Below are 16,830 nucleotides of genomic sequence, written 5' to 3' on the forward strand. Positions count from 1 at the left end.
ACTTCACTCATGTGACTGTGGCCAGGAGGCACCAGTCCCTGAGGATGTGGCTCTCTCTACAAGGCTGCTCGCAACATGGCTCCTCCAAGAGCGGGTAATCCAAGAGACAGTAGGTGTGACCAAGACAATATTTGCACCGTCTTTTATAATCTGATCTGAGGAGGGACATGCCATCACATCTGCTATGTTCCATTGGTCACACAAACAAATCTTACAGAGTATACAAACTATACAGTGTATAAATACCAGGAAATAAGGATCATCCGTACATGACTACTGGAAAAACCATAGTTTTGAGTAGACAGAACTTTGTCAACAAAGTGATGCCTCTGCTTTTGAATACACTATTTAGGTTTGTCATAGCTTTTCTTCTAAGGAGCAAGTGTCCTGTAATTTCATGGCTGTAGTTACCGTATGCAGAGATTTTTTTTTTCTTTCTGCCCAAGAAAATAAAGTCTGTCACCGCTTTCACCTTTTCCCCTTCTATTTGCCGGGAAGTGATGGGACCAGATGCCATGATCTTAGTTTCTTAAATGTTAAGTTTTAAGCCAGCTTTTGCACTCTCCTCTTTCACCTTCATCAAGAGGCTCTTTATTTCCTCTTTACTTTCTGCCATTAGAGTGGTGTCATCTGCATATCTGAGGTTGTTGATATTTTTCCCTGCAATCTTAATTCCAGCTTGTGATTGATCTAGCCCACATTTCAGATGATGTACTCTGAATACAAGTTAAATAAACAGGGTGACAATATACAGCCTTGATGTACTCCTTTCCCAGTTTTGAACCACTCTGTTGTTCCATGTCTGGTTCTAAATGTTGCTTCTTGGCCTGCATACAGATGTCTCTGGTATTCCCATCTCTTTAAGAATTTTCCACAATTCGTTGTGATTCACAAAGTCTCTAGCATAATTGAGGAAGCAGAAGTAGATGCTTTTCTGGAATTCCCTTGCTTGTTCTATGATCCAGTGGATGCCAGCAACTTGATCTCTGGTTCCTCTGCCTTTTCTAAATCCAGCTTGTACATGTAGAAGCTTTTGGTTCACGTACTACTGAAGCCTAACCTGAAGGATTTTGAGCATAACCTTACTAGCATGCAAAATGAGTGTAACTGTATGGTAGTTTGAACATTCTTTGGCCCTGTCCTTTGGAACTGGAATGAAAACTGACATTTTCCAGTCCTGTGACCACTGCTGAATTTTCCAAATTTGCTGGCATATTGAGTGCAGTACTTTAACAGCCACATCTTTTAGGATTTTAAATGGCTCAACTGGAATTTAGTCACCTCCATTATCTTTGTTCATAGTATTGCCCCATAAGGCCCACTTGACTTCACACTCCAGGATGTCTGGCTCTAGGTGAGCGGCCACACCATCATGGTCATCCAGGCCATTAAGACCTCTTTTGTATAGTTCTCCTGTGTTTTCTTGCCATCTCGTCTTTATATGTTCTGCTTCTGTTAGGTCAAAACTGTTTCTGTCCTTTACTGTGCCCATCTTCGCATGAAATGTTCTCTTGGTATCTCTAATTTTCTTGAAGAGATCTCTAGTCTTTCCCATTCTATTGTTTTCCTCTATTTCTTTGCATTGTTTACTTAAGAAGGCTTTCTTATCTCTCCTTGCTATTCTCTGGAACTCTGAATTCAGCTGGGTATATCTTTCCCTTTCTCTCTTGCCTTGCACTTCTCTTCTTTCCTCAGCTACTTGTAAAGCCTCCTCAGACAGCCACTTTGCCTTCTTGCATGTCTTTTTCTCTGGGATGGTTTTGGTCACTGCCTCTCACTGCCCCCTGTACAGTGTCACGAACCTCCGTCCATTGTTCTTCAGGCACTTTGTCTACCAGATCTAATCCTTTGAGTCTACTTGTCACTTCCACTGTGTAATCATAAAGGATTTGATTTAGGTCATACCTGAATGGCCTAGGGATTTTCCCTATTTTCTTCAGTTTAAGCCTGAATTTCGCAATAAGGAGCTCATGATCTGAGCCACAGTCAGCTCCCGGTCTTGTTTTTGCTGACTATAGAGCTTCTCCATCTTTGGCTGCAAAGAATATAATCAATCCAATGTCGGTATTGACCATTTGATGATGTTCATGTGTAGAGTTGTCTCTTGTTTTGTTGGAAAAGGGTGTTTGCTATGACCAGCACGTTCTCTTGGCAAAACTCTGTTAGCCTTTGCCCTGCTTCATTTTGTACTCCAAGGCCAAACTTGCCTGTTACTCCAGGTATCTCTTGACTGCCTAATTTTGCATTCCAATCCCCGAGGATGAAAAGAACATCTTCTTTTGGTATTAGATCTGGAAGGTCTTGTGGGTCCTCATAGAACTTGTCAGCTTCAGCTTCTTCAGTATCAATGATGGGGACACAGACTTGGATTACTCTAACGTTGAGTGGTCTGCCTTGGAAACAAACTGAGATCATTCTGTTGTTTTTGAGATTGCACCCAGGTACTGCATTTTGGACTTTTTTGTTGACTATGAGGGCTACTTCATTTCTTCTAAGGGGTTCTTGCCCTCAGTAATACATATAATGGTCACCTGAATTAAATTTGCCCATTCCCGTCTATTTTAGTTCACTGCTTCCTAAAATGTCGATGGTCACTCTTGCCGTCTCTTGCTTGACCATGTCCAACATTCCAGGTTCCTACACAATATTGTTCTTTACAGCATCAGACTTTATTTTCCCCACCAGACACATCCACACCTAAACGTCATTTCCACTTTGGCCCAGCCACTTTTTTCTTTCTGGAAGCTACTTAAATTACCCTCCACTCTTCCCCTGTAGCATACTGGACACCTTCCAATCTGTGTAGAGTAGGGCTTATCTTCCCAAAATAATGAACAAGCCCAATAAACATTTTCTAGGTTGGACTGAACTAACTGAATTAACTGGCAGTTCAATCCAGCTATAATGTTCCAAGACTTTGATGAGTGACTGATTAGGTCACTCAAGTTCAGTTGTCAAGTTACCCCATACCTGAGTAGAGCTCAGTGGTCATGTACTATGGTAACCAAGGAATCAAGAGAAAATATTGATTGTGTTTGAATTAAATGTTATCAGTTTATTAAATGTGAGTATACAGACATGAATGACTAATGGCAATATGTAAATCACACAGATGTCTCTTACCTAACCACCAGCCCTTCCTCAGCTAGAATTAGTCAAGTCTCCCACCTGAGTGTCTAGAAGCCAGATTTCAGCCTGGCTGTGGCTCTGGCTCACCTCGGTTTACTTCTTTCTCCCAGTCCTGCCCCTACTAACTCTAACACCCATCTGTGCTCAGTTAGTCTTTACCTTCTCCGGTAGTTCTTTCTCTAAGTGTATGCCAGCTGCAAGGATGCTGCAGTCACTGTGTACAGCTGACCCTTGAACAAGGGATTGAACGTCCCAAGTCCACTTATATGTGGATATTTTTCAGTAGTAAATAATACAGTGCTACTTGATCTATGGTTGGTTAACTCTGTAAATGTGGAATCACAGATACAGAGTAATGGTAGATCCAGGTGAACTGAGTATATAAAGGGCTGACTATAATTTATACTGAATTTTCTACCGTGCTGGGAGGTTTGGGGCCCCTGTTACCTCCTTGTTCAAGGCGCAAATGTATATACACCTAAGGCTGTCTCTGTGGCTTGTATCTTTCTACCTCACCTCCCACTATGGAGATTTCAACACGTGAACTGGGGAGCTGAGGAACTGCATACTTGGACATCCCCATGCATGGCTGATCCTGTCCCCGCTTGGCACATTCTGTGGGTGGCTCCATTCCTCTACGTGTTAGACTAACTGCTTGGCTACAGCGGCGCTTGCTGCTGCTTCTGAGCATCTTTGTCTCTGCTTTCCAAGGGCTCACTTGGCTATCGGCCATTTGACAGCCCTCAAGTCTTCTCAGTTCCAAAGGGATCACCCTGGTTATACGGAGAGACCAGGCCGTGTGATGTGGGGATTAAACACACAGAACTTTGGAACGTCCACATATGGCTTTGTTCGCTGGGTGATGAGGGATAAGCTGCCTCACCTCTTTGTGTTAGGTAAAATAGGGGAAATAATACTTCAATTTAAGGATCATATTGGTCAGGTCCTGGCAGGAAAGTGATTTCCCCTTCCGCTATTCAAATGAATGGATTACTCACAGAGGTGCAAGCAAGGATGAGGAAACAAACAAGGGTTGTTGAGGCACCCAGAGACGAGCAGCAGTAGGAAGCCATTAGCATCCCTAAAGCTGAAAGGCAAAAGGGAGGAAGAGCCCGCCTAGAACCAGAATTGTGGAAGAGGGGCTGTAGAACGGACGGGCACAGCTAAGGCTGGAGGTGCAGCCTGAAGCCTGGAGAGAACGAGGAAGACACTTCCCAGCATCTCTCTCATCTCACCTGCGGGTGCTGCCTATGGGCTGAATGGAATGGGAATCAGGAGACGAGAGAGCCTGGCAGAGCAGCTGGAGAGCTGGGCTTCCAGGCACACAGATCAGGGCACAGAGGGTTTAGTGAAGGGGCTGAAGAACCAGACGAGACCAGCAGCACAGGATTAAATGAGAAAATATACAGTATACTTTCCACAGGACCTGGCACATGGCAACTGCTCCACAAAGAGTGATTGTGGTTATTGTTAGTATCACGAAGGCTGCAGGGTCACTGGAGTTTCTGGTTATACCTGAGGCTATCTTTGCCCCTCTAAGCAAGTCGTGAGGCTCGGTTTAGTAATGCACTCTCTCTGGTCTGCGAACACCAGAGCTTTAATGATCTAGTTTCTGTTTTCATCAGCTGAAATTAGACTGTTTAACCTGTCCCCAGATTTGGAGCAAGAAAAATTAATTTCTGAGCAAAGTTCTTTTGAGAAATCTGTCCATCTGGGCACCACAGATCCCCTTACATATGGCCTAAGACTTTGCTTTGTCCCTCTTATCTAATGAGCCAAGACGAAATGGTCACGCTAATGGAAACTGCTTTGCACTCCAACTGCTGCAGCCCAAGCATAAAATCCATGATTTCATAAGGGCTTAAAAATGTTTTTAAACTCCCTTACCTCACCACTATTTGGCTGCCTGCCGTCTTTCCCGTTTTGCTTCTGTCCCCGTCACTGGTCCAGGGTGTCAGACGACCTGATGCTCCCTGCCCCCTTTCCTGCCTCTAATCACACCCCTCTTTCCTCACCTTTCCTTTTTTCTCCCCTTAGATCTTGTTTCACATTTCCCACTCTTCTCAGTTTTCATGCTTGAAGGCTGGCCTCTCAGTCAACACTGCCAGCCAATCGAATTGGTCTTGTTGTTCAAGGAGATGGACTGATTAAATCACCGCAGGTGAAGATAAAAATCTTTGGTTCTTTGACTCTTCTTGGCTGCTTGGTGTGGCTCCGCACTCCAGGTTTGAGGTTTCTAAAGGGCTGAATGTGATGACTAACCTCCTTGCACCCGTGCATGCTAAGGCACTTCAGTCGTGTCCGCCTCTTTGCGACATGGTCAGGCTCCTCTGTCCGTGGGATTTTCCAGGCAAGAATACTAGAGTGGGTTGTCATTTCCTTCTCCAGGAACCTCCATGCACTGTAGTAGTCTGAATGTTCAGTTTGGTTGAGTGTGTGCTGAAGACAGAAGTGAGTCAGTGACCCTGGTATAGCTTAAAAAAGCAGAGAGGTGTGACTCTTAAAGACAGTATTAAACGCCCCTCAGGGTATGAAGGTGAACCAACATGAAATACTGAGTTATTTTGGAGCTAGGTACCAGGTACTTCCAAACAGCTGCTAAAGTCCTTGGCAGATCCTCAAAGGAACACTTCTCCCAATCTGTGTAAAAGGAGCTGGGGGAGGGGACAAGGGTTAGATGGGGACCATTTAGCAAAGTTTTGCTGGGGGAAATAAGCTGACTTTGGGAGTCCAATTGACTCACTTGAAAATTGAGTTATTGAGGCCTCTTCCAATGAACACAGTAAGCCTTCTCCTCTAGAGGGCTAAACTCGTGATGGGCCTATCTGTACCCTGGTACTTTAATTTTTTCTTTTGAATATTCTTTGCAACAGGGAACTAGTTCAAGTTTTAGAAATCATTGGTTTTTACCTATAAAACAAAACTGAAATTACTGGAATAAATTACTTCTCTACATCTAGGTTGAAATGTTAACTTCTGACAAATGAAGAAGAGAACTTCTTAAAGTTCACTTAGGCTTCTTTTAAAATTGATTATACATCTCTAATGTAAAATAAAGTGGATGCAGAACGTTTTTTATTCAATATTGTGTTGGCTCAGAAAAACAAACAAAATCCACAGGCCTTGACCTTAATTGAAAACCCTGATGGACAAACAAGATAAAGTTAAAAAATTATTAGAACAACTTAAAACCAGACATGTATACATTTTAGGAACCTAAATATTGGCTATATTACTGAGCCTAAACTGTGTGGTCCTTAGAGTATATGCATTGAATAATGATTAATGGAACATGAAATGTGTGAATTTCATCATTCTTGATATATTTACTTTGAAGACTTAAAATTTGAAAGCTATTTAGAAGACAATGCTGCATACTGTTAGGATTCAATCCAAGGTATAAATTTTGTCATAAGAACCAGGCTGGCTGGATTTAACAGGATTAAGCTTGGCTTTCAAAGTTACTTCTGAAAGGAACAAAAAGTGACCTTCATACTGTAACAAGTTTATTTAGATACCATTTACCCAGCATGTTCAGGTCTCAGCTACAGTAAATAGTAGTTGTTTTATTATTTATGAAAAAGCTCAGAATTAAGGTATGTTAATGAACAGACTAAGGAAAGCAGTTGTCTAGACCCTCTTACTACACCCAAAGACAAAGCTAACGATAACGCATATTCAGGCATGTGTTTGACTAGTGAGTAGGAAATCTTGGTCTAGGAAGAATTAATTTTTTTAAAAAGCTGAGATATTCAAGTGAGTTACATTATTCTAGTCCCAATTTAACAGTCAGCATTTAATCCACTTCCTTTCCCATTCCAATCCTAGCTATGGCTGATGGGAGTAATAAACCAAGACCATCAAAAACTGGAGGGGACATATATATACCTATGGCTGATCCATGTTGATGTATGGCAGAAACCAACACAATATTGTAATTATCCTTCAATTAAAGAAAAAAAGAAAAGCAAACAAACAGGAAAAACCAAGGTATAATTTGTCTATTTTTTATAGGATAGTCATCAGCTCAGTTAATGAACTTTTAACTCAATAAAGTTATCAATGGGAGAGGTACAGAGAAGTCATTAGCAAAGGAATGCTCTCCAATCCCCCCAAATTTTTCACCAAGTTTCATTTTCATTGCTTGTTTAAAGGGCATTTTTTAAAAAGTCCTACCATTAAGGTATGGAAGATAAAACTCGTTTGTAATCTATCATGTTTTTGATGTTAAATCTATACTTCAATCAAATAATATCCCTGGGAATTGATAACCTAAGTTAGCTTTTAAGGGGGAGAAGAAGGGGCTGATGATGCACATCAGCAGTAGATAAACTATTCTATTCATACTATGGAATGCTACTTGGTAGTAAAGAGGAGATTATGCATACACTCAACATAAGTGAATCTCAAAAAAAATGAACAAAAGTCATATACGAAAGAGTACATATTACATGATTTCATTTATATGAATTTCTAGAACAAGTAACACTACTTTATGGTGACAGAAGTCAGAACAATAGTTCTATGGGGAAGGATTAACCAGAAAGTGGCATGAGGGAATTTTCTGCTGGAGTAATGCAAAAGTCCTGTATCTTTACTGGGGTTGTGGTTACCAAATCTCAAATTACACATTTAAAATCTGTGCATTTTATTGAATGTAAAGTATACCCCAGTTTTTTAAAAAGTACTATCTATCTAGAGGATCCTAAAGTATAAACTATCACCATAGAAAGCATCTAATGAATCTATTAATTAAAAAACAACACAGGTCGGTCTTTCACAAAGCAGATACGAAGCTTTAGTTCACTGTGGGCATTTCTGACTATTCACTATATAATACATAAACTTTTCACATTTCTTCACACAGATAAATCTTTTATAAGACTTTTCTTCCTTCCAAGTACTGTGTACCATAACACCATTGCATTTAACTAGCTAAGGACATATTATAAATACCATGAGCCACTGACTAAATACAGAAAGTGACACGTTAGAAAGTATAAATTAAAAATGCTTAAGAAAGGCTGAATACAATGAAAGTTTACATGTATTCTTTAATTCTAGGTATCACATCACAGTGACAACCAATTACAATAAAATCAAAACTTCTTTTAGATGATAATACATTCAAATTTTTAACATCCAATTCTTTTAATTTCCACACTGTTAATACTACAGGCTTAACACAACCAGCTTTTAGACCGCAGACCAAGTTTCTTGTGTAATAATAAGAGCAAAGTTTCTTGTGTAATAATAACTACTATCTTGATCATGACCAAAAGAAACCAAATTTATATATACTGTACTATATAGAGATGAGACTTTATTAAGTATAATATGGAACTCTTTAGTAAAGGTGTTCAAGAGAAATTCAAGTAGTAGCCTGAAAATGAGTTTTAATTGCTACTGTATTCTACATACATTCCATTAAAAAATGAAGTCTCTGTCAAAACATTTATAAATAAGTATATAGTATAATAGCTTTTCCCCCTCCAAAATACCAGCTGGGAGAAAATTTCCAAGGTGACCAAAGGAGGGAAAAAAGGGGGGGGAAAAAAAAGGCCTCAGAAAACAAACATTATATGGTCTTGTAAGCGGCAATCTTCCAGAGTCTATTTTCAATTGGAATAAATTCTGCAGCCAATTCTACCTTGCTTCGGTGTCCACAGTCCAGAGTCCTTGAATATCTAGTTCGGTATTCTACAGAAATCTGCAAGGACTCCTAAACACCCCTCAACTAATTACACAAGGGAAAACAGATCATGTTCTGTATTAAAACTTATGTGAAAATTGAACATAGTCATAGCCATTCTTTTAACAGTGATGCTAGAATAAGTGATGAAATATATGCACAGCTGTACACGAATCACCATTAAACACAGGAACAATACACCATTTGATGCATATCAAATAAGCTCCCCAAAAGCCAATCTGAATATATTTATTTTCATTTACTTTGATACAGCGTTGGAAGGGTCTGCATATAATTACGGAGACTGCTGCAAACAATATTTGATGCTATTAAGTGTTCCATTAAGCATCAGGCATGCACAATAGTTACTTTAAAGAATTTCTCATGTATGTACGTTAACATTTCTATTTATAAGCTACAATATGTTTAAAGCATTTAGTAATCTTTAAACCAATTATTTAAATTGACCTATACCTAAGTGGGGAAAAACAACAACAAAAAACTTCATCTCAACACCTGAAGGTAATATTTAAACTTTACTCCCCCAAATTATGTAAATTTTTAATATGTCATCCTTAAAATTCCAAACATGACAAAAATTCTTACCACTACTTAATTAGAAGTGTGATTTCTCAGCAGCAGTCTACCCACCACACACTTAGAGCATGCCACACTTCAGGGGTTTACATGATAAGAGTGATGTGCTGGTGGATGCAGATGACCATAATTGAACATATCAGTCTCTTCTCTTCATTCTGGATCTTTCATTTCAAACTAAATAAAGCTTTTCATTAATATAAACTATGACTTTTTCTCCCCTTTATTTAACACCAATAAGAGAAGATAAAACACCTTTATTGTCTTCAACTGCTTGGCAAAATAGAAAATGTTCCAAATACATTAGGTAATCGGGTGAAGGGTTAGTGTTTTCTCATTAAGAAACATTCCAAGTCAAATGATCACACACACTGACAAATTCAAATTGCCTGGTTCTCGGTCCTTTATGGCTTAAAGTAGTGGATTTGAAAACTACTTTGGGTTAAAATAAAGTTCATGAATAATGCACAGGTTATACATCTAGGAAATCATGCAATAAATATATGTTCTCACGTACACTGGAATCTTGGTGATGAAAGGGGTCTGCAGGTGTGAACAGTAATGTTTCTTCATTTTACCAAAAGAATACGCCCAGCAAGTTCCTTGCTTTGGGCCTACTCAAACCCCTGTTTGCCAGGTCATCCTGATTTTCTCAGATTGATAAAAGCAGCCAATGTCCTAAGCCATCTGTGGTTAAGGAACTGATGGGCCTCAACTGCAGGTGCTGTGAGGTCCAAACTAAGCCGAACGAGACTCTCAGGATCCTGCCACTCTGCTACAAAGTCAATTTGGACTACCCAGCAGACTAGAGTATCAAATAGAGAAATGCTGAGAATGACCCACTGGAACTATTTATTACAGTATTATCTTTAAAAAAAAAAAAACTATCTGTCCTTTAAATCTATTTGAGAATCGCCTTGGTAAGACCCACTCACTGTTCCTGGTTTTGATATGCCCCTACAACATGAGAATTGAACTGAACTACAATGATTGTAATGTCATCTCTGTACATCCGAGCAAGCTCTTCAGGAAGACTAAGCATTTTGGAGAGGCGCTCATGATCAACAGCCCCAAACTCATTGTTGCCCACAGCATGGCGAATAAGGTGGGTTGCTGCATTCTGGTCCTCAAACACTGATGACATCTTAGCTCTCCGTTCTGTTAAAAGGCCATGCATCTGCCCCAGAGTCACCTTATAGCCACCAACGGCTATTGGCTGCTGGTGATGCATGCCTGTTAGGTACTCACCCACAATCCTAACCACATCCTGCCTGTGCATTGTCTCCCACAGCCCATCAGTTGCCAGTATCAGAAATTTATCCTGTGGCCTTAATCGGTGGTAAGTTACTTCTGGTTCAGCAGTGAGATAAGGAGGTGTGTAATAATTAGGAGGGATGAACTTGGTGTATTCATTGTCATTCAACTGGTCTGGGCCAGATTCTATCACTCTCTTCTGAAGGTCAATGCTCCATTTGAACTTGACATCTCCAAAAGCCCGAAAAGGCATCAGCAAGCCAAGCAGCCGATCCTGTTTCACCACACTCTTGGCCTCGTTCTTGGGGTGCTCCAGTTTCAGCCGTTCCACTTCTCTCTCATTCTGAGCATTGTGGTCATTAGATAGCGTGACTGCCGACCAAGAGCCGTCCTCTTCCTGCACCCCCAGCATGGCTCTGCTATCGCCAGTGTTGGCCACATGAAGGTCAACGCCATCCACGTGGGCCACGCAAGCTGTGGCCCCAGAAAATGCCACTCGAAGCACCAGGTAGTTGAGGAAAGAATTGGGATCTCCGACTTGAGCCTCCAAGGAGATGTCATTATCAAGCCTCTTGAAAGCATTAATCAAAGCCTCCTTAACATCAATATCAGTTGACTCCCCAGTGTTGAGGTCAATAAGCTCTTGCCAGTAAGTCCTCAAGCTGTTGAAATATAACTTGGACGCCTCCTTACTGAAGTAATCGTTGGGGTGCTTGTGCCACTGGAGAATGGGTAGTAGGGCTCGACCACTCTCCACGGCATTTTCGATCTCCAGCAAAGTCTCGTGGGGTAACAAAGAGACAGCAATATAATAAAAGAGTCTTTCACTAACTGCCTGGGAGCAAGCACAGCCTGCGTGGCCATCGAAAACCCCCAAAAGCATCCCTCTGGTCTGCAAGCAGGTTGCTGCACTCCTCCGGTCCTCAATGGGTGCGTTTGCGGGCAGCTGATTGCTGTCAAATCCAAGGACAGAACTGACATTTTTGCCATCAAATTCTGGCACTTTGAAACTGTACTCATTAGCTTTCAGGATGCTATTGACTTGGGGAGGTGTGAGGTAAAACTTCTGCGGCGTGGAAGCATATCTCCTTCCTTGGGTGTACTGCCACCAGCTCTCCTTTGGCCTGTAAAAGGTAGCATACGCTGGATGGGGTGCGTATCTTGGGCGACTCTGCGGAATATAAGGGGGTGAGCAGCAGAGATGTTTGTGGTGGCAGTAACATGCAGTGCCATAGATTCTGCTCAGTTCACAGTTACGAATCAGAGGGAAAAACAGTTGAGTTGGTGCTGGCATGGCATCAGAGAACAGTGGCAAGCTGGAACTTCTGACTGGGATTCCTAGACAGCAATTTCACAGGTAAGCACAAAGAAAAAAGTTACATTCAGATTACTTAATCTATTTTTGCTTTCATAACAGATATTTAGCAGGTGAATTTACAAGTGTCCTGTGCCTCCTAAGGTACTATATTTTACACACATACCATGTACTATCTCTACAGGATCTCTGCCAAGCGCACTTGATTACTTAATGGAGCCAGGAGCAAACTGTCTTCTAGCTTTACTTTTCTCTTTGTATTTCTTTATGCAGCACAAACTGGGCAGAATGTACAACAGATCTGGCTGGGAAGAGCGGAGGAGATGAAGGTTATATAACATTATGCAGTGGCAGTCGACCTGGCCAATTACCCTTCTCTTTATCCTTAAAAAAGGCCATGGGTCTCCCATATTGCACAGGGACTTCTCCCATTTATGAAGATCCTGTTTATAGAGCCATGTTCAATGGTTAGCACTTGATACACCTGGGTATCACCATATACGTGTTGGGATGCAGCCTCAACCTGTGTGTATTCATGAATTATTGGTACAATATATACATATGTCACTATAATTAACACGTACAAGAAAAATCTTACATAATGGATAAAAATAGAAGTTCCAAAATGCCCTCCTTGTATCCAGGAGATGGTCTTGCAAACAATGCTTCTCCAGACCACTGTGCCGATTTGGCAAGTTTAGGGACACAGGTCTGCCACCAAGTCACCAAATAATCCTGGAAAAGTGGGCAGGTTTCATTTATTCATTAATTTTACTGTATTTTTTGTGATTTAAAAAAAAAAAGCAAGTATTTTAGTAGCTCTAAAACTTTGTTAGTAACATAAATGGTCTCAGTTCTGGAACTTAATTTACTTGTTAGTATTCTCCTCTGCCTATCAGCCGTAAAAGAAAGCTACAGAAATATGATCTTCATCTATTACAGACCCCAAGTAGAATTTACCCCTAGAAAACCATTCTCTTACATTTTAAAAAATGGTTATCTATTTGCCCTTGGAAATTAATAAACAGTGAAACAGTAGTCTAATGGACTAAGGTTTGGCTTAGAAAGGTAGAGCATTATACTTGTGAATAAATGAAAATCGTATCACTTATATCTGGAAGTGGAACACTGAAAATATTTCGATGAGCATTTATCTAGAAAACGTAATAAACATGTACCACTAAGCCAGGTAATGTATACAAGAAAAGAATCCCTCTTGTAACACATATTTCCCCTGAATTCTTGAGGTATTGCCTCAAAGTATTCACCTGGCCTATAAACAAATAGGCTTTAGAAATATCTTAAATAAGGAAACAAATGCAATAAACAAAAAGGAATAAGGAATAGAAAACCACTTGAGCCTTAATATCAACTATTTTTTCCTAAGGTTGAACACATTAAGAAAAAATTTTACAAATATCATAGAGTATTAGCTATATTATTACATTATTTTCACATACCCTCTTTTGAAAAACAGTTAGAAAAATGATAAATGGAATGCAGGGAGCAAACACTGAATTTGCTTCGGTAACAAGCACTGTGTAAGCAAGTTATATAGAACCCCTTTTGCATGTGATAGAATGTACCGTTATTTTAACTACATTATTTAAGAAGAAATTCGTTTACAAAATTGAAAACAAGATTAGGCAAGAGAAGGTAAGGAATAGAATTCTTGAAATAAGAGCAATAACTAAATAACGTCTGAAAGGCAGTCTTGAAAGACAGAAGTTCCAGAAAAACAGGAATCTATCAAGAACAACCACTTAAATAACAGCACTTCAAACTGAATACCTGAAAGTCATCCAAAGGTTAAGTGTACATGACTGAGCCAGGAGATGTGCTAAAACGCTGGGCCACATGACACTGGCTTTCAGATATGAACCATAACTCTTGCTAGGTTTGTATGCAGAAAGCACATGGACTCATTTCATACTTTGTATGAAGATTATTTCTATTATTAAAAATGTAAACATACCAATTTTCATGAAAATAAATTTTCTCTGTAAGTTTATATATGTCTGCATTTAAGCTTACTTTAACATGTAAGAATTTTAGAGGACAAAAAATACCTGTGTTTCTGTATGGAATGTAGATTGAATCAAAGTACTGTTTGTGTTTGGAGGCAGGGTTTGAGAGACAGATGTGTAACAGAATTGGGCTATATGACATCTGATGAAGAAATAACAAGACCAGGAAACCCACACTTTCCTTAAATTCCTTTGTTTTGACAATCCTCCTGTTTTTCTATTTGACTGCAAAATGAACTATTTTGGCAAAAGAACTGATTCATGCAGCAGATGCTTTGAATAGGTAAATTCAAACACCAGGCACTCAAGTAACATACATTTTCCCCTCAGGCATAAATTCTCAAGATTAAAAAAAAAAAGCAGAGTGTCAATTTTATTAACTCGATCCTTCAATTACTCAGGGGTTTATGGACTGAGTATGGACTGAGACTCCCAACATGCCTCTAAAAGTCAAATTCTGAGGGAAGTTACCTACTCTGTGATTAAGGAGCATTTGTTCACCACCAGTACAAGTGACATACTCTCTTCATCAGACCAGTTACTCCTAGAAGTCAATGTACTTTTGAATGCTTTCATAAACCGTAAGTGAACATTCAAAAAACTCTTGAGTATCCTTCTGAATATCCTGTGATTCAACAACAAAACTCCATGAAATCAAAACTCTTGTTGACAACTTGCTAAATCAACGAAGTTAAAGGGTTCTGATGCGGCAATAAGAACAGCAGCAAGGTACAGCTGTGGTAAACTGAAGCACCGTCAAATTTTCAAGTTATTTATGGCCACAATTTCACTTAAAAATTCCCATCCCATGATCCAGACTTAGCCACCTTAGGTACAGCATCTTAGTCTTAGGCAGATTTTGCCAGTGACTAATAAGGCAAGATGAACTGTAAGGAGAAACAGGAAAGAGACCCATCCATTCTTACTGATGTACTCTGCAGGGCTTGTGCCAGGAAATGATTCCATTTTATCAATAAACTCTCAGAACAAACTAATTAGAGAATGCAATTACTGCCCCGACTCCAGAGCTCTTCAGCTCTGCAAAGCTTTTGGTGTAAATGGGAAAAAAAAAAAAGCTATACTAATCATTAAATGTGTCAGAACCCCAGTTTATGTAATCCGATTGCATTAAACACCCTGCATAAAGACTCTCTGCGATTTTTCAGCATTTTTGGGCAATGTTTAGCCATTTCACAGCTCCTGTTATCTCTATATGAATAAAGAAACCGGCTGCCTTTGGAAGACTCCGAAGCCCCAAGTCAGCACTTGTTTGATCAGTTTCCTTTGTACCCTACCTGAAAATGGCACTCACTTAACGCACCAACTGCTATTCTGGTGCAGGATCCCTTTGTACACCCCCCCCCCCCCATTTTCTACCTACCTCACCTCTTCATTCCACACAGACCCACCTAAGACCATCCACACGCAAAATCAGTCATCATCCTTCCTGGGTACCCAACGCCAGGTAGTTAAGGGAATACCTACCAATTCGTCTGGGCCCGGGACACACACACATTCTCCTGTCATCACAACACGGAGCCGACAACATCCACAACCCGCGCGGAGAGCAGCAGCGACAGCGGCACCGGCCCATTGAAAAGCAAGGCAGAGATGCTCGTTAGAGGAGGCGTCGGCAGGGGAGGCGCGAGAGGAGGAGGGGCGAGGTCTCGCTGCAGCCGGGTGAATGGGGCTAGGAGGTGGGGTGGGGTGGGGTTGGGGAAAGAGGATGGAGGCGCAAGACAGGGAGTGGGGAGGAGGGCGGAAACCTAACCAACAAACCCACCCCTCGGGAGCCGCGGAGCTACAGCTGGAGGCGGCGGGGGCCAGGACGCCGGCGGAGGCGCGCCCCGGGACCGGCCCGTCCATCCAGCCCCGGAGCGGAGCCCACGGGAGCGCGGCATCCTCCGCCCGCCCACGCCGCGCCGGCCGCAGACCTGAAAACCGAGGGTCGGCCCGCGGGGTCACCCTGGAACCGGGGTGTGCGTGTGAGGGGTGGAATCCTCAGGCCGAGCGACTCCGCGCCACCTGAGCCGCACCTGCCCCGGAATCCACCCTCGCGCCGGCCCTCACGGCGCTCCGGGCGCGGCCAGCGGGCCCACACCCCCGCCCAAGACCTGGAGCCCCGCGGGCAGCCCCCTGGCGCAGTCACGCCCGCCGCGGCCCCGACGCCCCTCGAGCGCGCACCTGGCGCCCCCAGGCTCGTCTCCTCACGCGCGCCGGCCGCCCCCCTCACAACTTCGGGCGGGCGGAGGAGGATTCCGGACGGTGCGGCTCGGCGCTGGGGTGAGGGAATACGAACCGGGCACTGCAGGGGGAGGAGCCGCTTCTTCTCAACGAGGAGGCGGTGGCGGCGGGGGCACCTCCCGGCGGTCCTTCCTCACGAGCCGCCGCGACGCCCGGGAGCGCGGCCCCGGGCCCCAGGCCGGCCCACTCCGCCCCGCCCCCTCCCGCCCCCCCAAGCCGAGCCGGGCCCCCGCCCTGCCCCGCCCGAAAGTTCGGGCCCGAGCGCTTCCCGCCTTCCCATTGGGTGCGCAGTGGCGAGGGGGCGGGGCGCAGCGGAGCGGGCAGCTGCTCGGCGCGTGGGGGCGGAAGAGCCTCGCGCTCCCCGCCCGCTTTGTGACGTCACGAGGGTCAGACACGCCCATCCACTCCGCGTGAGCTGCCCATTGGCTCCGAGGGCCCGCCTCACGTGACCGCGCCCGCGCCCGCGCCCGCTCCCGCACCCGCTATAGCCGGGTGAAGGCGGGGCCGCGCGCGGCCGCGGGCTTGACTGAAAGGCCTGGAGGGAGGAAGCGCCCGGGTCCGCACGAGCGTCC

General features: G+C 42.8%; 1 protein-coding gene across 15 annotated transcripts; it reads right to left on the reverse strand.

Moving 5' to 3' along the window:
* Positions 1-7,904: 7,904 nt before the first annotated feature.
* Positions 7,905-16,479, reverse strand: PDP1 (pyruvate dehydrogenase phosphatase catalytic subunit 1). Of its 15 annotated transcripts, none has more exons than XM_043483669.1 (5): positions 16,314-16,478; positions 15,500-15,534; positions 12,586-12,722; positions 12,154-12,292; positions 7,905-12,010 (listed from the first exon to the last, which is right to left on the reverse strand). In XM_043483669.1, the coding sequence occupies exon 5, from the start codon at positions 11,964-11,966 to the stop codon at positions 10,350-10,352; it is 1,617 nt and encodes a 538-aa protein (XP_043339604.1). In that variant the 5' UTR covers positions 11,967-12,010; positions 12,154-12,292; positions 12,586-12,722; positions 15,500-15,534; positions 16,314-16,478; the 3' UTR covers positions 7,905-10,349. The 15 variants fall into 15 exon arrangements, with proteins under 15 accessions (XP_043339604.1, XP_043339608.1, XP_043339609.1 ...); XM_043483673.1 differs by lacking the exon at positions 16,314-16,478 and adding an exon at positions 16,199-16,279; XM_043483674.1 differs by lacking the exon at positions 15,500-15,534.
* Between the last annotated feature and the right edge of the window lie 351 nt (positions 16,480-16,830).

The sequence above is a fragment of the Cervus canadensis genome, chromosome 12 (assembly GCF_019320065.1).
Source record: "Cervus canadensis isolate Bull #8, Minnesota chromosome 12, ASM1932006v1, whole genome shotgun sequence".
NCBI classification, from domain to species: domain Eukaryota; kingdom Metazoa; phylum Chordata; class Mammalia; order Artiodactyla; family Cervidae; genus Cervus; species Cervus canadensis.

Bases quoted from the DNA above. Each gene is read 5' to 3' on its own strand.
- PDP1 (XM_043483664.1), bottom strand. From the start codon at position 15,880: ATGGACGGGCCGGTCCCGGGGCGCGCCTCCGCCGGCGTCCTGGCCCCC. The intron at 15,535-15,797 runs GTGGGTTTGTTG...TTGTGATGACAG, and splicing joins AGCTCCGCGGCTCCCGAGGG to GAGAATGTGTGTGTGTCCCG. The intron at 12,011-15,499 runs GTAGGTATTCCC...ATTGCTGTCTAG, and splicing joins TCCCGGGCCCAGACGAATTG to GAATCCCAGTCAGAAGTTCC.